Source organism: Erigeron canadensis, chromosome 8 (assembly GCF_010389155.1).
Source record: "Erigeron canadensis isolate Cc75 chromosome 8, C_canadensis_v1, whole genome shotgun sequence".
NCBI lineage: Eukaryota > Viridiplantae > Streptophyta > Magnoliopsida > Asterales > Asteraceae > Erigeron > Erigeron canadensis.
Genome location: NC_057768.1, coordinates 11,120,901 through 11,145,936, shown reverse-complemented (window position 1 = coordinate 11,145,936; position 25,036 = coordinate 11,120,901). Strand labels below are relative to the sequence as shown.

Here is a 25,036-nt window from a genome sequence, read left to right as displayed (position 1 = left end):
ATAAAAAAAAAGGTACTAAAAGATCATAAAATTTTGAATGATAATAAATAAGAGAGGGTTTGAATAAAATAATTCATATAATTCATAGATATGAAATGCTTAAAATCGGCTTAACTCAAACTTAAGTAAAAAATGTCATCATCTTTATATAAGAGAGTCTTAAATTATACTCATACAATGGAAAAACAATGACCATTAGATGACTTTCCATTTTTAAAGCACGGTACATGCGTAATGTAGCAATGATGATTGTGACGACGGTCTGGTGGTGTCAGCGACGTTTGGTGATGTCGCAACTATTGGTGATGATGGCGGTTCGAGGGGTGTAGGTTGATATATTTGTAGCTGATGTAAATGTAACTGATCTAAATGAGTATCAAAATATTCTTAAAGATAAGAGATTGATGGTGTTAATTAACTTTATAATTGGTCAAACCAACATTAGTCATTCTACTTTTTAGTTTAGACAAAATATATATTACAAAAAAGGATAAAATAATAATAATTATTTTTTAATGTATATTCATGCGCTAATTCTTATTAATCTATAATAATCATTATCATGCATTATTTCTTTTAAATCTATTATTGGCATTTGTATTTTATTTTATCTTTATACAATTTTTGTTTAAATGGTAAAGTTTTTCAATATTGTAACTATTAAATAGAATTTATTTGTATATAAATTCACATAATTTATGTACTGTAATTTATTATAAGATAATATAAAAAGACTAAATATATAAAAAAAAAAGTTGAAAGAAACAAACAAACCATGGCTAAGTAAGAAATCAAAATGAATAAGCGATTATGGCTATGAATCATAATGAAAATTCTTTTGAGGTTCGGGTTAAGAAAATATAATCCTTAAAAAAATAAAGAATTTAAAAAAATTGTAGATTAATCTCATAAAAATAATTTAAAACTTAAATTTGAATTTTTTTAATTAAATCACAATTAACTTTTCACACAAATTTCGAATGATAGGTGAAAAGATAGTTTTGAATAAAATAGTTCATACCATCCAAAATATAAAAAGCTTAAAATCGACTTAACTCAAACTTAAATGAAAGATGACATCATTTTTATATAAGAGAGAATTAAATTATTTATTAGAATAAAAATGATCATTAGATGAATTTCAATTTTTAGTTACAATGTTTAGATCAAAATGATGATTCATATTGACTGGCTTTAAAATTGATCAAACACAACATTAGTTTTTCTATTTTATATTTTAAACAAAATATATCTTTGCTTATTTAAATATATTAGTGTATGATAATCAATATATATATATATATATATATATATATATATATATATAAATTTAGAAAAGGTTTCAAAGGAGTAAAATTTATCTATAAAATTAATTTATAAATTTTGACTTTATGTTATGCATATATCAACTGAAACTATTATATATCTATTAATTTAAGTTTAAGCAAGTTAATTTCAAATTTCACCAAGTCAAATAGCTCTAATATTTTTGTGTACATGTTAAAATATATACCATGAAATTATAAATGTTTGACTTTGTATTTTAACTAGCTAATGAACCCGGTTCAACCCGGGCCGTTTAATTAAAAAGTTAAAACAAGAAAGTATATAGAAATATGTATGTAATGTGTTGTCGATACATTATAATTTGATATGGAGATAGCAACATCTTTTCTTTATATATAATAAAAAAAGATTATTTTTCAAAAGGATTTTTAGAAAGATTATGATGTGTCATGATCACACATGTTTTAAAAATTTTTTTCTTTCATTTATGATGTCATATTTGACAAAAAAAAAATCTCACTTAATGCTTATTTAAAATTTCTAATCTTTTATTTGAAACAAATAAATCTTAATTTTTTCTATAAAATATTATGAAATGTCTTTTTATATTTTGTTAACGCAACATGTACTCTTATTTTACGTATCATTGTGTTAGTCGATTCACTATCTTCATATCAAGTTATAATATATTGATAAGAAAAATTACATACATTCTTTTACATTTTTTTGGTTTTAAAATTTTGATTACAATGCCCGGATTGAACCCGGGTTGTTTAACTAGTTATATTTAATTCAACGTTTTAAAAACCAAACCGGATGCCAAACCGACCTTCTTACCATTTCACTGTTCGATACGGTCGAATCAGTTGAGTCGGATTAAAAAACCGGATAACATAATATAATATGTATACACACACACACACACACACTAGATTACGCCGGTGCGATGCACAGATTAACATACTTTTCAATAATTATTCAATGAATTTTATGTTAATCTTTTCTCTACTCCGTTATAAAGCAAAACGTCTCTTTTTATTTTTAGTAATTTCTGTCTTTGAATTACTAGAATTGACTTTGACACTTATTTTAGTAATTAACACTTTAAGCCCTTATCTTTTTAAATATTACAGTATCACCTTTACATCAACCTACACCATTTGAGACTTGACACCGCCAACACCAGAAATAATACCGTCACCAACATTACTAGATCGTCGTGCCTACTACAACCGCCGTATTGCGCGGAATGATAACCCGTAATATATTAAGTGCTTACATTTAATTAATTTGGAAGTACTTCGTAGGTTATGTTTATAATTTCCATTAATTAAAAGATCTTTTATAAAATTATACTCGTTTTATTCTTAAAAATGGAAATTGTTGCGTGCTATCTTTGATCAATATTCTCTTAAATACAGGGTCTCTGGCTTTAACATGTAGACTACATTTTGTATGTACAAACACTAACCAAAACACACAAACAAATACATGTACAAGCACTGCACACACTTGATATGGATTTGTCTGTAAAATCAGTAGATGAGGTAGTGGAAGAGATAATGAGAATTCATAGATCTCTTCCCCAAAGACCAGGAATGGATGACGTCGAAGCTGCCTTGATACTGATCCGAAATGCAGATCATGAAGAACAGTCGAGGCTCGAAAGCATTAGCAAACAAAAGAGGAGAAAACATATCCCTGAAGATCTCTTTAATGTGTTGTTAGATATGCAGAAACATTTAGTCCAGTTCCAAAGTAAAGAACAGAAAAGAGATGCTGTTAAATTGCTAGAACTTGAAAACCATCATCAACAATTTGATGACATGATTCAGAAAGCTTCCAAATGTTGTACTTCCTCTTTTACTACTAATTATACTAACACTCCTACTACTACTAATGGCAATAATAGTGCCCAATCATCGATTACGTCGAGCTCTAGTAGTTCTTCGCCTTCAACAAATCCAGCTTCTGTCTCTAGTGCAGGTTTAAGTAACTCTAGCATTTTGAGTGTGTCTACTGTTTCATCTTCTAGCTTGCCCTTTGATAAAGAGGCTGTTAAAAGATCTCAGTTGGTCACTAGAGATGATAGCTATGTGAAGAGTTCCAAGTCTGCGTTTTATGGGAGCGTGATGGGAGCCGGCTATAGATCAAGTGATTTTGCCATGCCACAAATTGTGGATTCTAGTTTAAAATCTACTATTACTTCTGGTGAGTTCAAATTTAGTTACCTTTTTTTTTAACAGCAAATCCTATTCTACTTCTTACTTTTACTCTATAAACTTCATAATACACCATTGTCTAGATTTGAACGTCCCCTGATTTTTTCTCCAAGAGGTCAAAGCCTCTACCACCTCACCTAAGTGGTGATGGCAATTTAGTTACTACTATTGTGAAATTCATTTTTGTTACTTGAAGTCTAATTTTTTGATATGTCATAATTGGCTTTGATTAAAACAATGGTTGTATTTTGTAGGGCAAGAAGGTGACAAAATGAGTCTTATAAAGCTTGCTAGTTTGATTGAAGTGTCTTCAAAGAAAGGAATCAAAAATCTTAATCTTTGTAATAAGCTCATGGAGCAAATCGATTGGCTTCCCGATTCAATAGGGAAGTTATCGAGTCTAACCACACTAGATCTATCTGAAAACGACCTTGTTTCATTACCATCTTCCATTGGAAGCCTTTCATCATTAACAAAACTAGATTTACATTCAAACAAGATGATGGAGCTCCCGGAATCCATAGGGAGTCTTGCTAGCTTAATCCATCTTGATTTACACGGAAACTTATTGACGTCTCTCCCTGCAACTTTCGGTAACTTAATCCACCTTCAAGAACTTGATTTGAGTTCTAACAGCCTTTCTATTCTTCCTGATTCGATTGGTTCACTCGTTAGTCTACAAAAACTGCATATTGAGACTAATGATATAGAAGAAATTCCACATTCTATTGGTCATTGCTTATCCCTCAAAGAACTCATTGCAGACTATAACAAACTTAAAGCCTTGCCAGAAGCTGTAGGAAGAATAGAGTCGTTAGAGAAACTATCTGTTCGTTATAACAACATCTGTAAGTTACCAACCACCATGTCGTCTTTAAAAAGCATACGACAACTTGATGTAAGCTTCAACGAGCTAGAATCGGTGCCTGAAAGCTTATGTTTTGCTACTACACTCACCAAGATTGATATTAGCAACAACTTTGCTGATTTAACATCCTTACCAAGATCCATTGGAAACCTTGAGCATTTGGAAGAGTTGAATATGAGCAATAACCAAATACGAGTCCTTCCAAACTCATTTAGGATGCTATCGGAGTTACGTGAGCTTAAAGTGGAAGGGAATCCATTAGAACTACCACCAACTAACATACTTGAGAAAGGCGCCCAGGTGAATTGTCTTTTTCATCTTATTGTACATATATAAATCTTTCAACTCTATGGCTATTTTGGTATATGTCTTTAATTATTTTTTGGTCTCTAGGCTGTTGTTCGGTACATGGGTGAAGTTCATGAAAAAAAGGATTTGAAGGAGCAACCTCTCAAACCCAAGAAGTCTTGGACTCGGTTTTTCCTCTTTTCAAGCTCTAACAAAAGAAAGCGTCATCCTCTTGACTGTGTGGCTGCCTAATTTGCTTCAGATTCTTGTAGGTTTATTATACACTTCTATTCTATTTCTTGATCCTATCGACCTATCCTGAATAGATTTGCAGATCATATATGTTATTCTGTCGTGCAAGTTTGATATAGGCAGTATGTTAACATTGATGATAGTTATTAACATCTGCAGACCGTTAAAGGTCATATTATGACTTTCGGGAGGCACAGTACTTAAGATTTCATTTTTTTAGGCTAAAGAAGTTGTAAGTGATGGTCCTGTATTTTTAATCAAGTTATAGTACGATTAGGAGTAAGATTAGTTTGATACTTCTGCGATTTGCCTTGGCCACCTATTTTGATATGATAAAAAGTGGGCTCGATAAACAGAACCCAACGATCTCTAAAACACACACCTGACACTAAAATTCTGATATGCTTTCATTAAACTTCTGGGCTTACAATTCTGACATGATGATACTCATGTTTTAACCAGAGCACATGCATTGAAAAATTTATAAGAGGGGATATGAGATTCCATCATATGTTTTTGAGATCATCTTGTTAAAATGTTAATCGTTTTTCCTCAAAACAGAGTTGAATCATTAACTGGGTCACTGGCTATTGCTTCACCATCTGTTTCACAGCGCCAGCCACCAAAGGAAATTGTGAAACGGACCTTGCCGGATCAATCTAATTATCTAAGAATGCCAACACGAATATCGCCTGCAAATGTCTGCCTAGAAACTTTCGGGTGCTATAATTTCCTAAGTTTCCTCATAACCACATGCATTTGGGAAGCCTTAAGTGATTGGTACTTTCTCATGATAACATTATCGCTGTACGAATTCTCGAGTTTAAAACCAAACCTGACCGGCTGATTTGGACTTTGGATCTTCATTGACTTCTATCCTATATATATCTTTTGATACGGATACATTGAATGACTTGGTGCAATTTTATTTGTAGAAGAAAACTATATATTGAAGTACATTTGTAAAAGTTCGCATTAAGTACATTGAAAATTTAGTTCTATGGAGTAAGGTAAGGTTTTTGTGCGGAGTTCTAGCATTGTCATGGGTACACTGACTTTAGCCTGCCAATCAATACCCAATCGTACCCATAGACCCACATTCTTGAATGACCCATTTGGACCTGCACACATTTCGACCCACACCCGTGTTGTCCAGTTACCCCGCCCCGCCCGCCCCACCCATTTTGCCAGGCCTAAGTATATAATATATGTTTATGCTTATATAATTGGTGGCATCCAAACATAAGGTGTCTCTTATTTCATGAAAAATGGACATCATGGCCATGATTATGGTTATCTCAGTGAACAAGCCTTCATTTTTAGGAGACGGCAATAAGGTTTATCATCATGCATGAGTTGACGTTTGGTAATAAAGAAACCTTCGCTTTGTGACTGGAATGGTACTTCTTCATTTTCATAGAAGGAAGTATACAAGTGAGTATATGATCCATAAAAAAGAAAACATAATTTTATAATTTGTCATGCAACTAATTACAAGTCTTGGGGAATCCTATTCATAAGGATAAATTGGGGTTGGGTGTTTCTGTTTTTTGTGTTTTTTTTTTTTTTTGAACATTCGAACATTTATTCATAGGAGGACTAGCGAGTAGCTAGGATTACAGGGAGAAAAGTAAAGAAGATAAAAAACAACATAATGCTACTGTAAAGAGGGACAGAACAAGTGTTCCAGAACTTAATGTTATTCCAACTTGGCCAATCGATATTATGCTGGAGCGGTTTGTTGGCCACTGGTAACTGGTGGTTTTCAGGTGCTTGATGGCATATCGAAAAGCTGGGTGCTTGTTGTTGAATAGACTTTCGTTTCTAAGGTTCCATATTGTCCAACAGTATGCCAGGATGATTAGGTTGATAAGTTTTCTCTTTCTTTTTTCGAACTGGGAGGGCTTGTTAAAGGTGAATAAGTCTCTTATGCTGGACGGCTTACTGACTGGAACATTACACCAAGACAGGAAGTATGACCACAGTGAATCTGCAAAGGTACAATTAAGAAACAAATGTGCTGCAGTTTCAGGGCGACTTTTACACATCGGGCATATGTAAGAGTCAAGAGTTATGTTTCTTCTTTGTAACTGATCAGAGGTTGGTAGATGGTTTAATTCGAGACGCCATCCCATGACATTTACTTTGATGGGGGCAAGTCGAATCCATGGGAAAACCCAGGGGTTTGGTCCATATGCTGCCTTTTGAATCCTTGATCTCATTAACTTTGTTGTGAAGTTGCCAGAGGGGTTGGGTGTTAATCAACCCCTAATATCAAGTGAAATTTTGTTACGTATCATATCGTATTGCGATTATATTGCTTAATGTCATAATCACTAACACTATTAGAAGCCAATTGAATTATAGGCAGCACAACGTCTAGTTGTCTACTATTTGAAATGCAATACAACAATATCGGAATACATATCGTATATGATATGATTTGATTTGCTAATTCAAGTCTCATAGGGACGTTAGGATCCTAGATTGACATAACGTTTTGGAATTAAAATTTTTGAATATTAAAAACTCAAATAATCAAAATGGGCGTTCGCTTTGAATTCAACCCACGAAATGACATTACTTATCATCTTCCCTACACAAAATACAGTCCAATCGTTAACTGTTAAGTCTTGAGAGTAGGGATGGCAAATGAACCCGTACTCGAAGGGTAAATCCGAAACCCAACAATTTTGGTCTGGTATGCGGGTCTAGGGCCAGGTATGGAGATTGTTTTAATACTTTAACCGGGTTCGGGTCCGGGGACGGGTTTGATTGAAAACCCGCATACCCGACCCGTATACCCGAAACCGTCCCGAACCCGTATACCCGACTCGTATATATTAATTACATAATAATAGTATGTTTACATCTTAAAGCATATTCCTTAATGGTTCTCCAAATACAATTAGTTAGAATCATCAAAATATCAAATTCAATACTTCAGCCCCTCGAAATCACATACAAATATTTTAGTTAGCATTTTTTTCCTTATCGAAGTCGATGTTACACTGTAACCAAAAGTTCATAAATCATAATGCATTTATTAAGTTTGCTCCGAAGTCACCCAGTAACATTTTGCATCATCCAAATGCTTAGACCAATCTTTATTTTGAAAAAAAAATTAATAATAACAAATCCCCGATTACCCGCGGGGAAACCCGTTACCCGACAAATAGTAATTAAACGGGGACCCGTCGGGTCCGGGTCTGGGTCGGTAGATAACTCGAATGCCAGGAACCGACTAGCTCCCTGGAACCAACCACCAAATACCAGGCCCGTTGCCGTCCTTACTTGAGAGGACATAGAAAGTCTCTTTATGAGGACTTGGCTTGAGTTTACCCAGGTTCAAGTCTGAGTAGGCAGAGTTTACCCTTATTAATCGTCATACCTTCGGACGGATTAATAGGGGGTTTCCCCCCATCGGGTATTTGAAATAGACATTTCTACTTCGAGAGAACTCTCTAGCGTAGATCCGCTTAAGACAACGTATGCTAAAACCTCCTGTTATCAAATCACGATACAAAATTTACAACGAAATTCACCTTTATAAAAAAAATAATGTTCTGTCTTCAATTCTAAATTTATTTCAATGTAGATAATTAAGGGTGAAGGATTTACATGTCAATTTGTAAAAAAAATAAAAATAAAAATAAAGGCATGACTACGTACACTCAATCAAATAAAGATTGGAGTTATCTCAACTTACCCAACTTGAAAGTAAATTAAAGAATTTTTAAACGTTAAATTAAAAGTAATTTTCAAGATTCAAAGGTTTTTTTAAAATATTGACTCTTGATTTTAATTTAAAAATCAAAAAAATCAAGAGTCTTTCAAACTTTACTTCTTAAATTACTTTTAAATTGAAAAAAATCTCTATTCATTAAATAATTTCATGTGTCCTTATCAAGATAAATCAATTTTTTTTTTATCAATTAGTAGGGGGTGGTGTATTTTTTTCATACCAAAGGTTTACATTACACCATGCTAGAGAATTGTGTAGTTTAAAAGTATGATAGATTACTGTTAAAAATATAATAATCTGTTCCAAATAGACATAAAGAAAACTTAGGTGGTGGCTGACATGTATAGTAACAGTTTGAACAGGTTCCAAAGTTTCAGTGATGGTGAGTCGGCGGCTTTATCTCAAGACTTCTTGAGTGAAGCAACTGATCTAGATAGAATCTTGGAGGGGATCAAGCTGGTTAATAGAAAGGATAGCTGGTGTTGGATAGGCGAGAACGTGTCGACTTTTACAGTTAAAGAGGCTAAGAAATTTCTCAACAGTAATAAAGATTATAACAATTGGAAGGCATTTAAATGGACTAAATGGTTACCACGAAAGTGTAATATCTTCATGTGGTGCATGGGAATGAATCAGATCCCAACTCTTATGTGGTTTGTGTGATAAGGAAGACGAACACATTGATCATTTGTTTTGCGATTGCGAGGTGGCCCAGGAAGTTTGGCTCCAGGTCTGCTCATGGTGTAAGGTCCCTTTTTTCTTCTTTTTCTCTGCAACGGATTTATTTGAAGTTTATAAGGTTCCGAAGACCTAGAAGGCAAGGCAGATCCTCAAAGGCATATTTTTATAGTTTGTTTGGAGCATTTGGAAAGCCCGGAGAATAATAAAAAGTTCTTAAATGGGGATGTTAAGGTTGAGAAGATTGTTTCGAATGTTAAAGCCCTTGGCTTTCTTTGGTATAGGATTTGAGGGAGTAATTTGTCTCTTACTTGGGAAGATTGGTGTAATTTTAATTTGTGATATTGGTGTTTGCATATGATACCTCATCACCGATTTGGCGGTGAGGCGAATGTGAATGAAAGTTAATCTTCAAAAAAAAAAAAAGAAGTAATTCATTGGTAAAGTTTTTGATTGTGAAATGATCCATCTGATTTCGAGTATCACTAAGGATAAATTAATTAAGGGATTTTTTAGAGTCATAGTTTTAATCACATACATTAGAAGTGGATTAATATAACGTTAAAGGAAAATGTTAGATCAATTTAACAAATCAACCTAATAATCAACTTAAAGCATTTATCACATGACATGTGTACACTCATTTTATATCTCAATCTCTTACTTTTGATGTAGCATAATCATATTGTTAAGTTGATTATTAGGTTGATTTATGTAACAACCGTCACCTGAGCGTTCGTCTGACTGTACTTTTCCGTTCGAATAAGGTTAGTAACCGTCAAACATAAGTCTAAAGACGTGAGTTTTTATGGATTAAAGTATGATTAAAACATGTCATTTTATTGTATACTAGTGTTTTAGACTTTTTAAGACTTGGTGCGAATGTTTGAGGAAGACTAGCTGTTTAATAGAAATGCTTAAATAAAGACTTAAAATACTTTCGTGAGTCAAATATGGTCATGTGACTAGTCGTTGGGTTCGTAATTCAAAAATATATCATAAAATATGGTCAAATCATTTCTATGACATTCGGTGTTCGTTCGGTAAGCAAAAAGGACTAAAACTGTCAGGCGTTCCGTTAGTCTGACGGACCTCCCCTCCCTTGGCTCTCCCTATAAATAGAAGACCAGCCTTTTGCCCTCTTTTTCTTGTTTTGGTCGTTCACATAGCTACACACACACTCAAGGTTTTCTTTCAAAAATTCTAGCAAAATTTTCTATTGATTTTCGATTCTAAACGCGTGTAAATCAATCAAGGCTTCAATCATCGATCAAGAAACAAGTGTGTATTATCATAATCATCATCAAAAACGTGGGTAAGACTGTTCTTCATCTATTTAATTCGTTCTATATGTATATATACGTTTACTTTTTCGGTATTTATCAAAAGCTAAGCGAATCATGTCTTTGATTATTGTTTGTGCATCTTTCGGTTACATTTGTGTGTAAGAACTGAAATTGAACCTTGATTAAGGTTTGATTCGACTCGTTATGCACTTATGTAATTGGTTTTGTGCAACTACAAATTGAAGATATCCTTTACTTGGCTAAAAGACTCAAAAACTAGTCGATTTCGTATCCTAGATCAAGATTTGTGCAATTGTCAATCACATTATGTATGAAATCGGTCAAACATCACCCTTTTTGTACTGATTTGTGTAAATTTTGTGCATCCAAGATCCATGGGTATGAATTGGCTAGCCATAATCTACGTCGTTTTAACAAAAATAGCATCGAAATCGTCGTTTTTGATCAAAATGCGTCCAAATCCGACCCCGAACAGGTCTAGCTCGACCTCTACCTGGTCTAGCTCGACTTAGGCAGGTCTAGCTCGACCTAAACTAGGTCTAGGTCGACCTCTTCTGGTCTAGTTCAACCTCTCATAGGTTTTGTCGCTTAAACGTCTCGTAAAGTTACTAGCTTGACCCAAAATGATTTGTTTTAACTCTCGGACCCTTAAGTATTGGGAAGAACTCATTTTGACCTCTGTCCAGGTCTAACTAGACCTGTCATGGTCGAGTTCAACCACTTTCCTACTCATATAATCGATTTCTTTGGCCCTTCGTGTCCATACGAGCTTAATCGGTTCTTAAACTTGACTAGTTTTCTCAAAAAGTGTAGTTTTGGTCCAATTGATTAACGTATGATTAAATGGTTTCAAAATAACATTTTTGGTTGGTCGAGTTCAACCATAAGGTTGAGCTCAACCTCAACTGGTTTCGGTTTTGTAAGCTTTTCGGTTAAAATCTCCGGTTTCGTCTAATTTTGATTAAATTCGAGTAAAACTTATTTTGGGCTATGTAATGTTTTCAAATCAGGTTGTATTGATAAAATAATATATTTTAAACTTAAGAAAGGTCATTGGTGTCAAATCCAGACTCTTGTTCGGTTTATTCGAGTCTCGTAAATTTTAACAAACGTCGTTTTAAAAGTTAAATAAAGACATATGGACTTAAAGGCATTTCTAATAGGCTAAGACTTAATACAAAAGACTTTCATTGTGACTTGCCATGTACTATTGATAGGTGTTGATTGTCGTGGACTTTGATTGTGCTTGTCGTGCTCGTTCATTATACTTTCATAACACCTTTCAGGTGAGTTTCGTAGCCCCCCTTTTTATTACAAGTTTTGGGGTGGAAAGTATACTTATTTTTCAAACTGTTTTGTCGATTTCTGCTTTATGTTCAATATTGAGCCTGTGCGTATAGAGTTACTTGTGCCATTTGACGTGCTTTTGTCTTGTTGTGCGTGTGTGATTATGTTTTTGTTGTTGTGCTTATTGACGTGCTTATATGACGTGCTTTTATGTGTATTGGAGACTTGAGACTTTGGACTAAGGCAGGTACCGTAAGGCCGGACTTTGAGAGTTTGAGACATTGAGACAATTGGACTTGTTGTGGCGTAACTCTGCTCGTTATATATGAACTATTACTTGTTTAGACTTAAAAGAATCGACAAACGACTTATTTCTTTGACTAGACTTTTGACATAAAACCTACGGACTTACCAACCTTTGTGTTGACATGTTTTAGTATACTTTTCAGGTGCTCAGGCTAATCAGGGATAAAGACTGCTATGCTAGGCTGGACTTCGGAGATTAGTCCTCCTTATTAATTGTCAGACTTTAAGGCTACATGCCTTGGATTATTTCTTTTTGAACTTGGTTGTAATAAGCTATTTTAGCACTGTCATGACTTGAACTCATATTTTTGAGAATATATTTATTATATTCTATTTCATTTAGCAGTATCTATGTAATTCCATGTCGTGCTGTACTTTTCATGACACTTCATGTTTCCGCCAACGGTGGGGTATTACAATTTATTATTTTCCAACATTTAAAACCAGTCGGGTTGGATCAGTGGTTGGAGCTCATGCCTCTGGAAACAGAGGTCATGGGTTCGATCCTCATGCCCAGCAAGGCAGGATGTCCTTTTCTACCTATGGTAGAACCTGGAAGCAACCTCTCTACCTTTGGTAGGGGTAAGGCTGTCTACATATCAACCTCCCCCATACACCGTCGAAGATGGTATTGGGACCCAAAACCTGTGGAAGACGACATTGGGAGTTACTTTTAAGCAGCAAGGTTGGATCAAGTGGTTAACACTCTTGTCTATGGAGACAGAGGTCATGGGTTCTATCCTTATCCCTTGCAAGGCCAGAGGTCCTATTCTATCTTTAGATAGAACCTGGAAGCAGCTTCTCTATACCGTCGTGGTAGGGGTAAGACTGTCTACATCTTAACCTTCCCCATACACCGTCGAGGTATTGGAACCCAAAACTCGTTGAAGGCTGCATTTGTGGTTAGTTACTTACTCTTAGTATTCCAACATTTAAAAAATAAAAAAATGGTTACTAGAAGTTAATTATTGGGCCAGGTTGGGAAATTCCTTTTTATAATCGGTGCAGGACGAGCTTGCGGTTCAAGTAGATGATCATAACTTGGTCACCAAGTTCCGGGAATCCAATCCATCCAATAAATAATAAAAGCCCCCAAAACCAATTTTTCCACCAAGGAAAACCCCCTAATATAATTTACTTTATTGCACCTGAGGAGGTTTCCTGATTCATCATTTTAAATCTCCATTCCTTCCAACATTTCTATTCCTTCTATCTTTTTCCTCCAAAAAAGGCAAGCGATCAACATACGAACAGCTCTTTTTGTGACTGACTATTTAATTATTTTTTATTAGTTGACTTAAAAAAATCATCATCAATATCGTCTGTTATCCAAGTAATAATTAATAATTGTTTCGTATTTTGTGACAGGTTTCTCCAAGTGAATTTATTGCTTTCTCAATGGCGATAAGTAAGTATCTTTTCTCTGATGTTTTTACATTATAATTAGGATTTTGGGATATTGTACATAGAAGTAAGTTAATCGCCCCCCTGGAAATCATTTTTGACCGATATGTATAACACTAGTTAACCAAATCTGTAAGGGCTGTTATTAGCAAACTCCGGGTTTTTGTTAACAATGGGAGAGCACGTTGTAAGAGTATGTTTCTTGGTGTTAAGTTTATTTGACATCTTTCCATTTATTTAGGGATAATTGAACCGGATGTATCCAACTTTGTTATATTATGCTATTGTTATTATCCAACTTAAAACGCGTCCAATGTATTTGGTTATCCTTTTTTTACCTGACCTAGTAGCCATATGAGAAATTTTGACGCCAGGCCGCTTCTCTTTAAGCTATAGAGGTTGGATATGTTAAACGTGAAAAGTTCATTTTATAATAGACGGTTAGAAATGACCTCCAAGGTTGCCTAGTGTTTAACATCTTGACTCTTGAGATATCTACAAGGGGTCTTAGGTTCAAATACTGCTATTTACAAATCTTGGGGATGTCAAGTAAGGGTTCGAAAACGGTCACATGATATCCCAGCTAGGCAATGTAGATCCAAGTCAAAACACTTGCCCGTCAGAGGTAACCTGAATAGGGAAAACCTCACCTGTTTACCCGTTTTAGTTGACAGCTAGGAAGTTGGATGTATTAATAAAATGTAATAAATTGGATAGTGCAGTTATCCCTTTTATTGTAACATATGCTCCTCCACATATGATCTTTTACCAGTAATCTGGATTTTAAACGGAATCTGAACTATCTTTGAAAATTATTAGTGTTCATGTAGAAAGTTCAAATTTGATAAATCATTTGGAACAAACCTAATTTCTGGGTTTTGTGTAAACAAACCTGTTTTGTTTTGAAATACTCTCCTGACGGCGCATGTATCTATACAGGGCTACGTTTTGAGAACTCATCTGAAATTGGGGTATTTACAAAACTGACCAATGCTTACTGCTTGGTAGCAAATGAAGGCTCTGAAAGTTTCTACAGGTTTTTAATGGTTTATTTGGTGTTGTGTTGCGACCTATATGAACATGTTACAAATAGTTGAATATGTTTATTGCAGCGTCTTTGAGTCTGAACTGGCTGATGTTATTCCCGTTATTAAAACTTCAATCGGCGGTACAAGGATAATTGGAAGGCTTTGCGTCGGTAAATGCTTTACAAGATTTTCCAATCTTTATTACAATCTGTCCATTGGCTATGAGCATTAAATTTTAGATGTTCTTTTGTAGGAAATAAGAAAGGCCTTCTCTTGCCTCATACTACTACTGACCAAGGTAAGGCTATTTTGCAATAGCTTCATTGTGAAATATCTAATATTCCAAGTTGTTGTATTTAAAGTTTTCTAGTTTCGTATATTGACATTTGAAAGGTCAAATGTAATTATAACTTTGAAAACGAGGTTTCAAGTACAATAATATTGGTAAAATCATCTAACCTGTTTGCATTTTAACTTTAATATTGGATTTTGTTTGTGACTAATATTACATATTATTCAGTTATCAATCTGACCCTTTACTAATGCTTTAATCTGTTTATAGAGCTTCAACACTTGAGGAACAGCCTGCCTGATGCAGTTGTTGTTCAGAGAATTAATGAAAAGTTATCTGCTCTTGGTAATGTCATGGCGTGCAATGATTATGTTGGTCTTACACATACTGATCTTGACAAGGTAACCTTAATTAATATTAGTTTTGTCTAGATACTGAGGCTAGTGGACGAGAAGCTGTTGAAATACTTGGTAGAGTTGTGTCAAATTATTTCATTTGATATTTCAAGAGTCAAACAACTATATATGACAGTATTTTCTTTCATAAGAAGACTCTGTGAAGTTTTTTGTTTGACCATCATTTCATGGAGGAAATATGAAGTTATTAAACTACATCATGAGAGAGGGTGCTAACCACTTGGGACATATCCTTGCTAATACTTGTGGTTATTTTTTCAGGAAACAGAGGAAATGATAGCTGATGTGCTTGGAGTTGAAGTTTTTCGCCAGACAATTGCAGGCAATGTTCTTGTGGGTAGCTACTGTGCTTTTACAAATAAAGGTGGCCTGGTTCACCCACACACATCCATCGAGGACTTGGATGAGCTTTCAACCCTCCTCCAGGTTCCTTTGGTTGCAGGCACGGTGAACCGTGGCAGTGAAGTAATAGCTGGTGGGTTAACTGTTAATGATTGGACCGCATTTTGTGGATCAGACACCACTGCAACCGAGCTCTCAGTGATCGAGAACATTTTCAAATTGAGAGAAGGTCGACCTGATGCTATTGCTAATGAGATAAGGAATTCATTAGTTGACACATATGTTTGAAGCAAAACAAACACTTACGATGTTACTACTTTCTCTGTTTAAAGTTTTTTTGTTGTTGCCTCTTATGCTCAGTTTTTATTTTATTATGTCCCAACTTATGTTTTTCAGTATTATGTTGTGATGAGATGGTGATCCTGGAATGAAAATCACTGTACATGTTCAACATAACGCTTTTGGACATTAGTATAACTAGAGTATGCTCTTCTTTGAAAAAATCGAAGGATGCATCCTTAATTATTACCTTGGATCTGTATGTGTTTATTGTATTTTGAAGTGAATTAGGAAGGCACTTGGTGAGGATATTTTGGAAGTATCTGATCACAGGAAAAAAGGTACTGTTTTTATAGATGGGCACATTTCTTGATAGGGCAAAGCTTTCGTATTATGAGCAGCACTACACACCTGGTTCCAGTATGTACATTTAATAGTTTTCAGGAGCTAAATGGAATTTATTTTCTTTTGATCAAATGCAGTACCAATGATTTCCCCTTCACTATAACTTACAACTTCTGTGCTTTCCAAGTACTAAATATGATTATGAAGGTTAATCGTTTGTCCTTTGATAAGTATTTTATATAGTTATAAGCACTTGAACATGTGCAGGGCTAACTCAGACTTAACCAACATTGTTTTGGTTTATGGTCTGGAGAGAATGGTTGTTGGCGCCCAACCAAACAGTTTTTACGTGCACAACATTTTCTGAAGGTCCACTCTGTAAACATTTGGATCCATATGGAATCCTTTCTTCGTTTTCGAAATTTACTGTTTAATAGTTATGTTATAGTTTCGTGTAACAAGTAAATGCTCTATAGAATTACACCTCTTATTGTTAATAAGAAAAAACACAAGAAATAATCACATAACAAGTTAACTGAAGTTACTTTAACTCTAAAGAAGAATCAAATCAAAATCATTAGTTAAGACTTTGGTCCAAAAACTCATAACTACATTGTATATCTCACAAACATTTCTAGTCACTTTCCACATGCCCCAACTCCAATTAAGGACCCAAAGAACCATTTCCCTAACCCCATTAATCACATTATTTAAGGCAACAAACTTTAGGTACAAATGATAATGTCACAAGACAAAATGGACCATTGTTCTTGATTCCACATGAGATGTGTCACATTTCCATATTTATATCATTAAATTTAGGATCTTCATATGTAAAAACATAGGACCCCTTCCACAAGAACTGGTATTTGTTATGACCAGGGACCTTATGTTCATTCCACTTCTTTCTCCTCCCATATCTATCTCTTTTTTTCACTCTTTAACATATGATAAAAATTTACCACAAAGTTTTCATTACGAAACTTCTAATCATTTCTTCTTTTGTTTGTTTCTCTATGATCATGTGGGTAGATATGTGATGGCCTTTCTCATGCATGTGCTTCCCTAGTGCGACATATTACATGGGCTACTACCATTTTCGTGATTCTGTATGAATGTTTGTATAAATATGATTGTTCTAAGGTGAGTTTGATCCATATTTAATAAACATAACAGCTTCTTTTTTTATATAGTGAGTTCATTATCATAATGTTTTAGGTACCCACAGCCGGCTCTAATATTGATAGCGGGTAAGCCATAGATTTAGGCCCCAAAAAATCCAAGGCCTCAATTTTTCTTATAGTAGGTTTAGTGCGTTTAGATTTTTGGGTAGGTACCATTATATTTTTTGCATTGCGGTACACCCTTATTGGTTTTGTATCAACCTCTACACATCTTTTTACTAGTATTTTAACAACATACGTTGAATTACTTTTTTTTGGCTTTATTTGTTTACTTTAATTAGTATGTTAATGAACTAGGCCTCCAAATTTGGTCTCGTTTAAGGCCACCAAAAACCTTAAGCCGGTATTTAAAATACCTTCGTTTATTCATCCTCAAGGTACCCTTTTAAGATTTTGCTGTAGTGAAGAATTATGTTATCATGTTATTTTGTGTATATATGTGTGTGAAATTGCTTGTTTTGTGAAATTGTTTGTTTGTACCTCTGATTTCTGTATATTTACTAGCAATGGCTATAGCATCTACTATAGTTTTTAATTTTTTTTCCTAGCAAAAGCATATACTAAATTTTTATTTCTTATATAATTGACAAACTTTTGTATGTATACACATGCATATTGTTAATACTATAAAATCAACATTTTCGAAAAACAGCAGAAAATGATGCACATTATGTTCAATTCGCGTTTAGATTAACATTGCTTTGTGGAATGTGAAGGTACACCAATTGGGCCATTTTCAAGAAATTTTTTTGATGTTCACATATTACTGAACTCAAATCACCGAAATATTTACGCGGGTTGTTATCTAAAAGATAAAAAATGACAAGGGGAGCTGTGTATGTAGCTATTGCAGCCGCCATTGGAAACATGTTACAAGGATGGGATAATGCCACAATCGCAGGTATATCAGTTATATATTGAGATAACTTCACATTATGTTGTTAAGTTCATAATATTCAGCATGACCCAATGTTGCAGGAGCTGTTCTTTACCTCAAAAAGGAATTCCATTTAGAAACACAACCTACAATCGAAGGGCTAATCGTGGCAATGTCACTAATAGGTGCTACTGTGATCACAACATTTTCGGGATCGGTATCAGATGCCATTGGAAGGCGCCCTATGCTCATAGTTTCTTCATTTTTTTATTTCATTAGTGGTCTAGTAATGTTTTGGTCACCAAATGTTTATGTTTTGCTAGTAGCAAGACTTCTTGATGGATTCGGGATAGGTTTGGCTGTGACACTTGTGCCCCTTTATATTTCCGAAACTGCCCCTTCAGACATTAGAGGACTATTAAATACTCTTCCACAGTTTACGGGTAGTATTGGAATGTGTTTAGCATACACTATGGTGTTCTTTATGTCACTAAAATCTGATGCTAGTTGGAGGACAATGCTCGGGGTCCTCTCTTTACCTTCCATTGTGTACTTTCTATTGGCGGTGTTTTTCTTGCCTGAATCTCCAAGGTGGTTGGTGAGTAAAGGTAAGATGGACGAGGCTAGAATTGTTCTGCAAGCGCTTCGTGGAAAAGAAGATGTCTCAGGTTTGTTTGCTTAACTCATTCTACCTTAAGTATTAGCTATCATATAATCACTTTCTAAAAACGCACTTTTAATGCACACACTACCTGAGACATCTGTTATTTATTCAGGGGAGATGGCATTACTAGTTGAAGGTCTAGAAGTAGGAGGTGAAACGTCTGTAGAAGAGTATGTGATCAATGCAGACAATGAGCTTAGTGATGATCATGTTGAAGAGAAAGATCAAATCAAGTTATATAGTGCAGAAGAGGGACAATCATGGGTAGCTAAGCCAGTTAGGGGTCAAAGCTCTTTGGTTGCAGCTTCTAGACATGGAAGTATGGCTGCACATATGATGGATCCAATGGTAACTTTATTTGGAAGTGTCCATGAAAAACAGAATGAAAACGGAAGCATGAGAAGTATGATATTTCCTAATTTTGGAAGCATGTTTCACGGAGAACAGCAAAAACCTGAAAATTGGGATGTTGAGAGTAATCATGACAAAGGAAATTTATCTGGAGATGAATCTGATGATAATAATCTCAAAAGTCCATTGCTATCGCGTAACTCAACAGGTGTAGATAAAGACATGATTGCCCCTATATCGAAGAGTAGTATGTTAAATGCTAGGCAGCCTAGTGAGACGACTAATGCCATGGGGATTGGTGGTGGCTGGCAGTTGGCCTATCGAAAGACCGAAGATGGGAAGAAAGCTGGGGGCCTTCAGAGGATCTATTTGCATCAAGAGGGTGGTGCTGAATCGAGACGTGGGTCCATTGCTGCACTCCCTATTGCAGGTGATGGTGATGCAGTTCGAGCTTCGGCTCTTGTGAGTAGATCTGTTCTTTGCTTAGATGACGCAACGGGTCAGAACCCAATCCAGGCTGGTGTGATCAAGGCACCACCATCTACGAAACAAGGATCTAGTTGGGCTGATCTTGCTGAGCCTGGTATTAAAGAAGCATTGATTGTTGGTGTTGGGATCCAAATACTTCAACAGGTGCGTTGATACTCTTGATCTTCAATATTTTATGACATCTACGTTTTAGAATGACCTATATACTTATGAATGAGTCTATTTGGTTATGTTATATGTGTGATGCGTCAAATGGGTAAAATTATCTAGGGAAGAGGAAACGGGTCAAATGGGTGGAAATTTGTTGGAATATTATAGTCTAATGCAAACTCTGAAATGCTTTTACTAGAAGTATACCAAGATTATTATTAGAGTGTACCTTCTATAATCATATTTGACACGCTAATTCTTACGAGTAATAAATATACTATTTTTGAAGAAATGTTTTGGGTCAATCCAACCTAGCACAGACAAGCTTATTTTGACCTCTAACATAAAGTTACACATTTGAGCTATTACCCAATCTGCACATTTAACACCTTAAGTTTGTGTTAACGACTTATGTTTCCTAATTGAAACAGTTTTCGGGCATAAATGGGGTTTTGTATTATACCCCTCAAATTTTGGAACAAGCCGGGGTAGGACTTCTATTGGCAAACATGGGAATCGGTTCAGAATCAGCTTCTTTTCTCATCAGCGGTCTAACAACTTTCTTGATGCTTCCTAGTATTGGTGTTGCCATGAAGCTTATAGATGTAGCAGGACGAAGGTATATTATAGATTTCACAGTTTTAGCCATTAAAGTATGAGTTATTCGATTCTGGTTATTTTATATTACTAACAGGACGTACGCGAGAAAGAAAAAGTATCTCTAAAGTAACAGGCCGAAACTCCAAAGTCACCCAAAGTGTATTTATAATGCAACAAACTTAAGATAAATGCTGAATATTGAAGGTTTAAAATCATATCTGACACATTTACAGTTTTGGACAAAATGTGTTATAGATCATCTCACACCGGTTTTGATCTGGACAAAGATCGAATTTCAGTTATCTGATACATTTTCATTGGTTTTCTGCAGAGCTCTGCTGCTAGCTACACTTCCTGTACTTCTGGCATCACTAATTGTTTTAGTTTTGAGCAATATTATCGACCTGGGGTCGATTCTCCATGCGGTCATCTCCACCATAAGTGTTGTGGTATATTTCTGCACTTTTGTGATGGGCTATGGACCAATCCCCAACACACTTTGTTCTGAGATATTCCCTACTCGTGTTAGAGGTCTTTGTATCGCCATCTGCGCACTTACATTTTGGATAGGTGACATTATTGTTACTTACACACTTCCAGTGTTGTTGACCACCATTGGCCTTGCGGGTGCTTTTGGAATCTATGCAGTTGTGTGTACCATCTCTTGGTTTTTCGTTTACTTCAAAGTGCCAGAAACAAAAGGCATGCCACTTGAAGTTATTACAGAATTCTTTGCCATGGGTGCTGCTAATAAGAAATCAAATTGATCAAGTTCAGATCAGAAACATTATCGTATCGACAGAAAGCCTTATGATGGTATGACAGAGCTTGAGATGAAGAATGAGTGTGCTTAGATGCCGAAAAGAAGTGAAATAAATTTGTTACAATTCACATCTTATTCTGTATCGAATTTTTTTTTCCTCGCCTTTAAGTTTCATTTTGTTTGAGGTTACATACTTTATACCATGATTAGTATTGCATGTCTTTCAGCTTTGTATGTCCTTCACTTTAACAGGTACTATTTAACTACAATTATTAGGTGGTAAGTTCTTGGAATATATGATGGTGTGTACCACCAGAAGCATATTTTTTAAAAGTGCATCTTTTAAGAAAGGTATACGGATTAGCTACAATTAGCAGGTGGGCAGATCACATCATAAATTAACTTCACGCTAACCTATCAAGCTTGTAACAGGTTGCCATGTTGACATTATCCAGCACGAACCCTACTTGAAAGGTTAGAATTTTCAATCCTAACCTGAAACCCGATAACCCGAACCTGAAGTGCGTGACATTGTTAATAATTGGGTCAGACGGGTTGGCAGGCTGGTTGAGAAAACCATTCGGCTGGAAGTATGTAAGTAACAACAATGTCACCAAATGAAAAAACCTGCTAATATAATTTTTTGCCATGGGTGCATGCCACTTGCAGTTATTACAGAATTTTGTTCAATTTTTGGCTGAAACTGATATCCAATCTAAAAATTATAGTTTTTGAAGACCAGAAAACCGTGGGGTTCTATATATTTTTGGTTCGTATAGTTTCTAAATTTTTGGTTTTGTTTCGGGTTCTTTTCATATTTCTTTTGATTTGCTTCGTGCATTTTATGTAGGGGATATACAGTATAACCAACAAAACAGGTCTCGAATCAATTCGCTGGTTCACCCTAAAATATTTAATCGGATACAATTAGAAATTAGAGAATTTTCTGTATGTTTTGTGTTTGAGTATGTCAAAGAACCTGAGAGAATACTAAAAAGAATCCGTGAAGGAATTATCCAGAATTAGGGCCTTTAACTGAAGTAGTTAAAATCAAACTTTGCGAGATTGGCAAAATCAGTCCCTCAAGCTCGACCCTAGCCAGGGGCTTTGCCCCTTGGACCCCACCAGGGGCTGCCGCCCCTTCGACCCCCATCCCCCCTAAGGTCATTAAATTCGTATAAGCGTGCACTCCGCACCACCAAACTTATATAATATATTATCATAATTAAAATGACAAATTAATCCAATTACACTAAAATATATAACATTTTATACTTATCAAGTTTGATATATACCAATCAATCTTAAATCAAATAATATGAAAAAGAAACCAACGGCCTTAGCTAGGGATGAGCAAATGAACCGAAAACCCGTGACCCGACTCAAACCCGCCCAAACCCGACCCGAACCGACCCGCCCGGGAGCTTAACGGGCCGGGTTTCGGTTTGACTTTTAATAGATTTTCTGTTCTCGGGTCGGGTCGGTCCAAAACCGCCAAAACCCGACAAACCCGGCAAAAACCCGGCATGCCTGCAATACCCTGGATATTCTTACACCTGTTCCATGTTTAATCAATAAAAATATATTGATAGATCTCATACAATTGGTTTTAGAGAAATATAGATAGAAAGATAGATATAATAAATTGCATTATGCAATTTCAAGGACTTTAATGAAATACGTAAGATGATATATGTTAGGAGAATCATTATGAACATGAGAATTGAGAAGTGCAAAAATTGAGAAGGGCAGAAGCTGTATTTCTCTTGTTTTGTTTTCAGGTAAAAGAAAGTGAAGGGGGAGAGTAAAGAGAATTGATAAGGGTGGGTTGAACATAGATTATAGTTTATACTTAACCATGGTTGAGTAACCATGGATATTTATTACAAATTCCAATAAAATATGACCCGTTGATATGCTAGCATATATATTTTAAAGAATACATGTACTACAAGTCTACAACTGGTTGATTGAGAAGGGAACAAAAATTTAGACTTTCAAAGTCTTTGAATATACACATTTTTCTCCTTTTCAAACATCTCTTTTCAAATCATTTTACCCAATACCCATCACCTACATCCGAATATGTTCCATATATATATATATATATGTTCATATATATATAACTTGAAAACATGGAAGACCAGTTTATAAATACATAACAGAAACCTCATGAAACAATACGTAGCAGAGAATCCATGAAAACATTGAAGCCCAGGTGATGGTCCATTCAAGCGGTTCAACCCATAAAAACCGAACCCGACCCACCAAAACCCGGACCCGAACCGACCCGCCCGGAGACTAACGGGCCGGGTCACGTTTCCGTTTTTCATGCAATCCCGGGTCGCGGGTCATGACGGTTCGGTCCGGGTCGGGCCGGGTTTTGACCCGTGCACATCCCTAGCCTTAGCAGTCGTTGTTATAATGGTAACGGAGGTTCAATGTTACATTAAGTGGGTTGGAGGTAAATTTGAAAGTCTGAGTCAATAAAGGTCTAATAACGGATTTAACGGCCTTAAAGGCCGTTATAACGCGATTTAATGGTCAAATAACGGGATTTAACGGTTAAATAACGGATTTAACGGAGTTAATGGAGCTTAATGGTCTAAAGACATCCTTTATCAGTTTTGTTAGGATATTGGCATATTGCTAATATATATATATATATAAGAAGGGAATATAAGGCTGTTAGGCACCTAAGTTGGGTAAAAACCTCTCACATAGTTTTTTTGCACCATAAAAATCATGGGAGGCCAAACATTTATTCAAAATATTGGTATGTGAGAGGTTTTTCACCCAAAGTTGGGTGAATAACAGCCCCATACTCACTTATATATATATATATAATATTTTAAATTCCTTTATATTTTATAGTTCCCATTATAACTCCGCGAAATGAGATTTAACCTTAAAGGTGATCGACTCTTAAATGATCGCCGAGCGTTATTTACAACCTTGAAAAAAACTCGTAACATACAAAAGGAAAAGGTTCCTATGGATGCACAAGACCAAGAGCTTTGAATTTACTAGGTTGTTCACTCATAATTTTAATTATATTTGGTTTATTCTTTCACAGTTTTTTTTTGAATACATATATTTAAGAGAAAATTACATTTATCGTCCTTCAACTCGGCACGTTTTGTACTTTTCGTCCCTAAAGTAAGAAAAGAGCATAAAAAACCCTAAACTTGGCACTTTTTTCACTTTTCGTTCCCGCAATAACGGTGTTAGTTTTTTTCCCTTAAGGTTGTCAACATTCATTAGTTTTTTTTGTTCAGTTTTCGTCTTCCTTACTTTTATTTATTTTTGAAAATACCAAAACTGTCCAACAATGTAGAAATCATAAAGGAGTAGGCAACGAATCTTAAAAGAAACTATTGAATGAGTAGATTTAGTATCAAATAATACAAATAAACCACGAATATCTATGAAGTATGAACACATAATGATTTATCGAACGTGACAATTACATAAAAGTACAATTAACACGGTGAATAAATAAAATCAAACACATAATATGTTATCTCTACCAATGTAATAAAATACGATTGGAGTTTTCTTTAAGTGACGTATGACACTATATTTAAACGACGCATGTCTCTTTTAGGATAT

General features: G+C 35.1%; 3 protein-coding genes across 3 annotated transcripts; all 3 read left to right on the top strand.

Moving 5' to 3' along the window:
- The first annotated feature begins 2,754 nt into the window (after positions 1-2,754).
- LOC122580113 (plant intracellular Ras-group-related LRR protein 4-like) lies at positions 2,755-5,915 on the top strand. The gene is made up of 4 exons (XM_043752385.1): positions 2,755-3,498; positions 3,764-4,677; positions 4,771-4,933; positions 5,479-5,915. Exons 1-3 carry the CDS (start codon positions 2,805-2,807, stop codon positions 4,915-4,917), a joined length of 1,755 nt encoding a protein of 584 aa, XP_043608320.1. The 5' UTR covers positions 2,755-2,804; the 3' UTR covers positions 4,918-4,933; positions 5,479-5,915.
- Positions 5,916-13,262: 7,347 nt separating this feature from the next.
- Positions 13,263-16,175, top strand: LOC122578179 (eukaryotic translation initiation factor 6-2-like). Its single transcript, XM_043750085.1, has 7 exons — positions 13,263-13,471; positions 13,609-13,648; positions 14,584-14,680; positions 14,757-14,842; positions 14,926-14,970; positions 15,235-15,365; positions 15,642-16,175. Exons 2-7 carry the CDS (start codon positions 13,639-13,641, stop codon positions 16,008-16,010), a joined length of 738 nt encoding a protein of 245 aa, XP_043606020.1. The 5' UTR covers positions 13,263-13,471; positions 13,609-13,638; the 3' UTR covers positions 16,011-16,175.
- Positions 16,176-17,209: 1,034 nt separating this feature from the next.
- LOC122579174 (monosaccharide-sensing protein 2-like) lies at positions 17,210-21,757 on the top strand. The gene is made up of 6 exons (XM_043751287.1): positions 17,210-17,489; positions 18,247-18,431; positions 18,509-19,075; positions 19,184-20,055; positions 20,493-20,680; positions 20,993-21,757. The coding sequence occupies exons 2-6, from the start codon at positions 18,350-18,352 to the stop codon at positions 21,426-21,428; spliced, it is 2,145 nt and encodes a 714-aa protein (XP_043607222.1). The 5' UTR covers positions 17,210-17,489; positions 18,247-18,349; the 3' UTR covers positions 21,429-21,757.
- Positions 21,758-25,036: the final 3,279 nt, after the last annotated feature.

Bases quoted from the DNA above. Each gene is read 5' to 3' on its own strand.
- LOC122579174 (XM_043751287.1), top strand. From the start codon at position 18,350: ATGACAAGGGGAGCTGTGTATGTAGCTATTGCAGCCGCCATTGGAAAC. The intron at 20,056-20,492 runs GTGCGTTGATAC...TAATTGAAACAG, and splicing joins GGATCCAAATACTTCAACAG to TTTTCGGGCATAAATGGGGT. The intron at 20,681-20,992 runs GTATATTATAGA...GGTTTTCTGCAG, and splicing joins ATAGATGTAGCAGGACGAAG to AGCTCTGCTGCTAGCTACAC.
- LOC122580113 (XM_043752385.1), top strand. From the start codon at position 2,805: ATGGATTTGTCTGTAAAATCAGTAGATGAGGTAGTGGAAGAGATAATG. The intron at 3,499-3,763 runs GTGAGTTCAAAT...TGTATTTTGTAG, and splicing joins AAAATCTACTATTACTTCTG to GGCAAGAAGGTGACAAAATG. The intron at 4,678-4,770 runs GTGAATTGTCTT...TTTGGTCTCTAG, and splicing joins TACTTGAGAAAGGCGCCCAG to GCTGTTGTTCGGTACATGGG.
- LOC122578179 (XM_043750085.1), top strand. The intron at 14,681-14,756 runs GTTTTTAATGGT...TGTTTATTGCAG, and splicing joins GGCTCTGAAAGTTTCTACAG to CGTCTTTGAGTCTGAACTGG. The intron at 14,971-15,234 runs GTAAGGCTATTT...ATCTGTTTATAG, and splicing joins TCATACTACTACTGACCAAG to AGCTTCAACACTTGAGGAAC.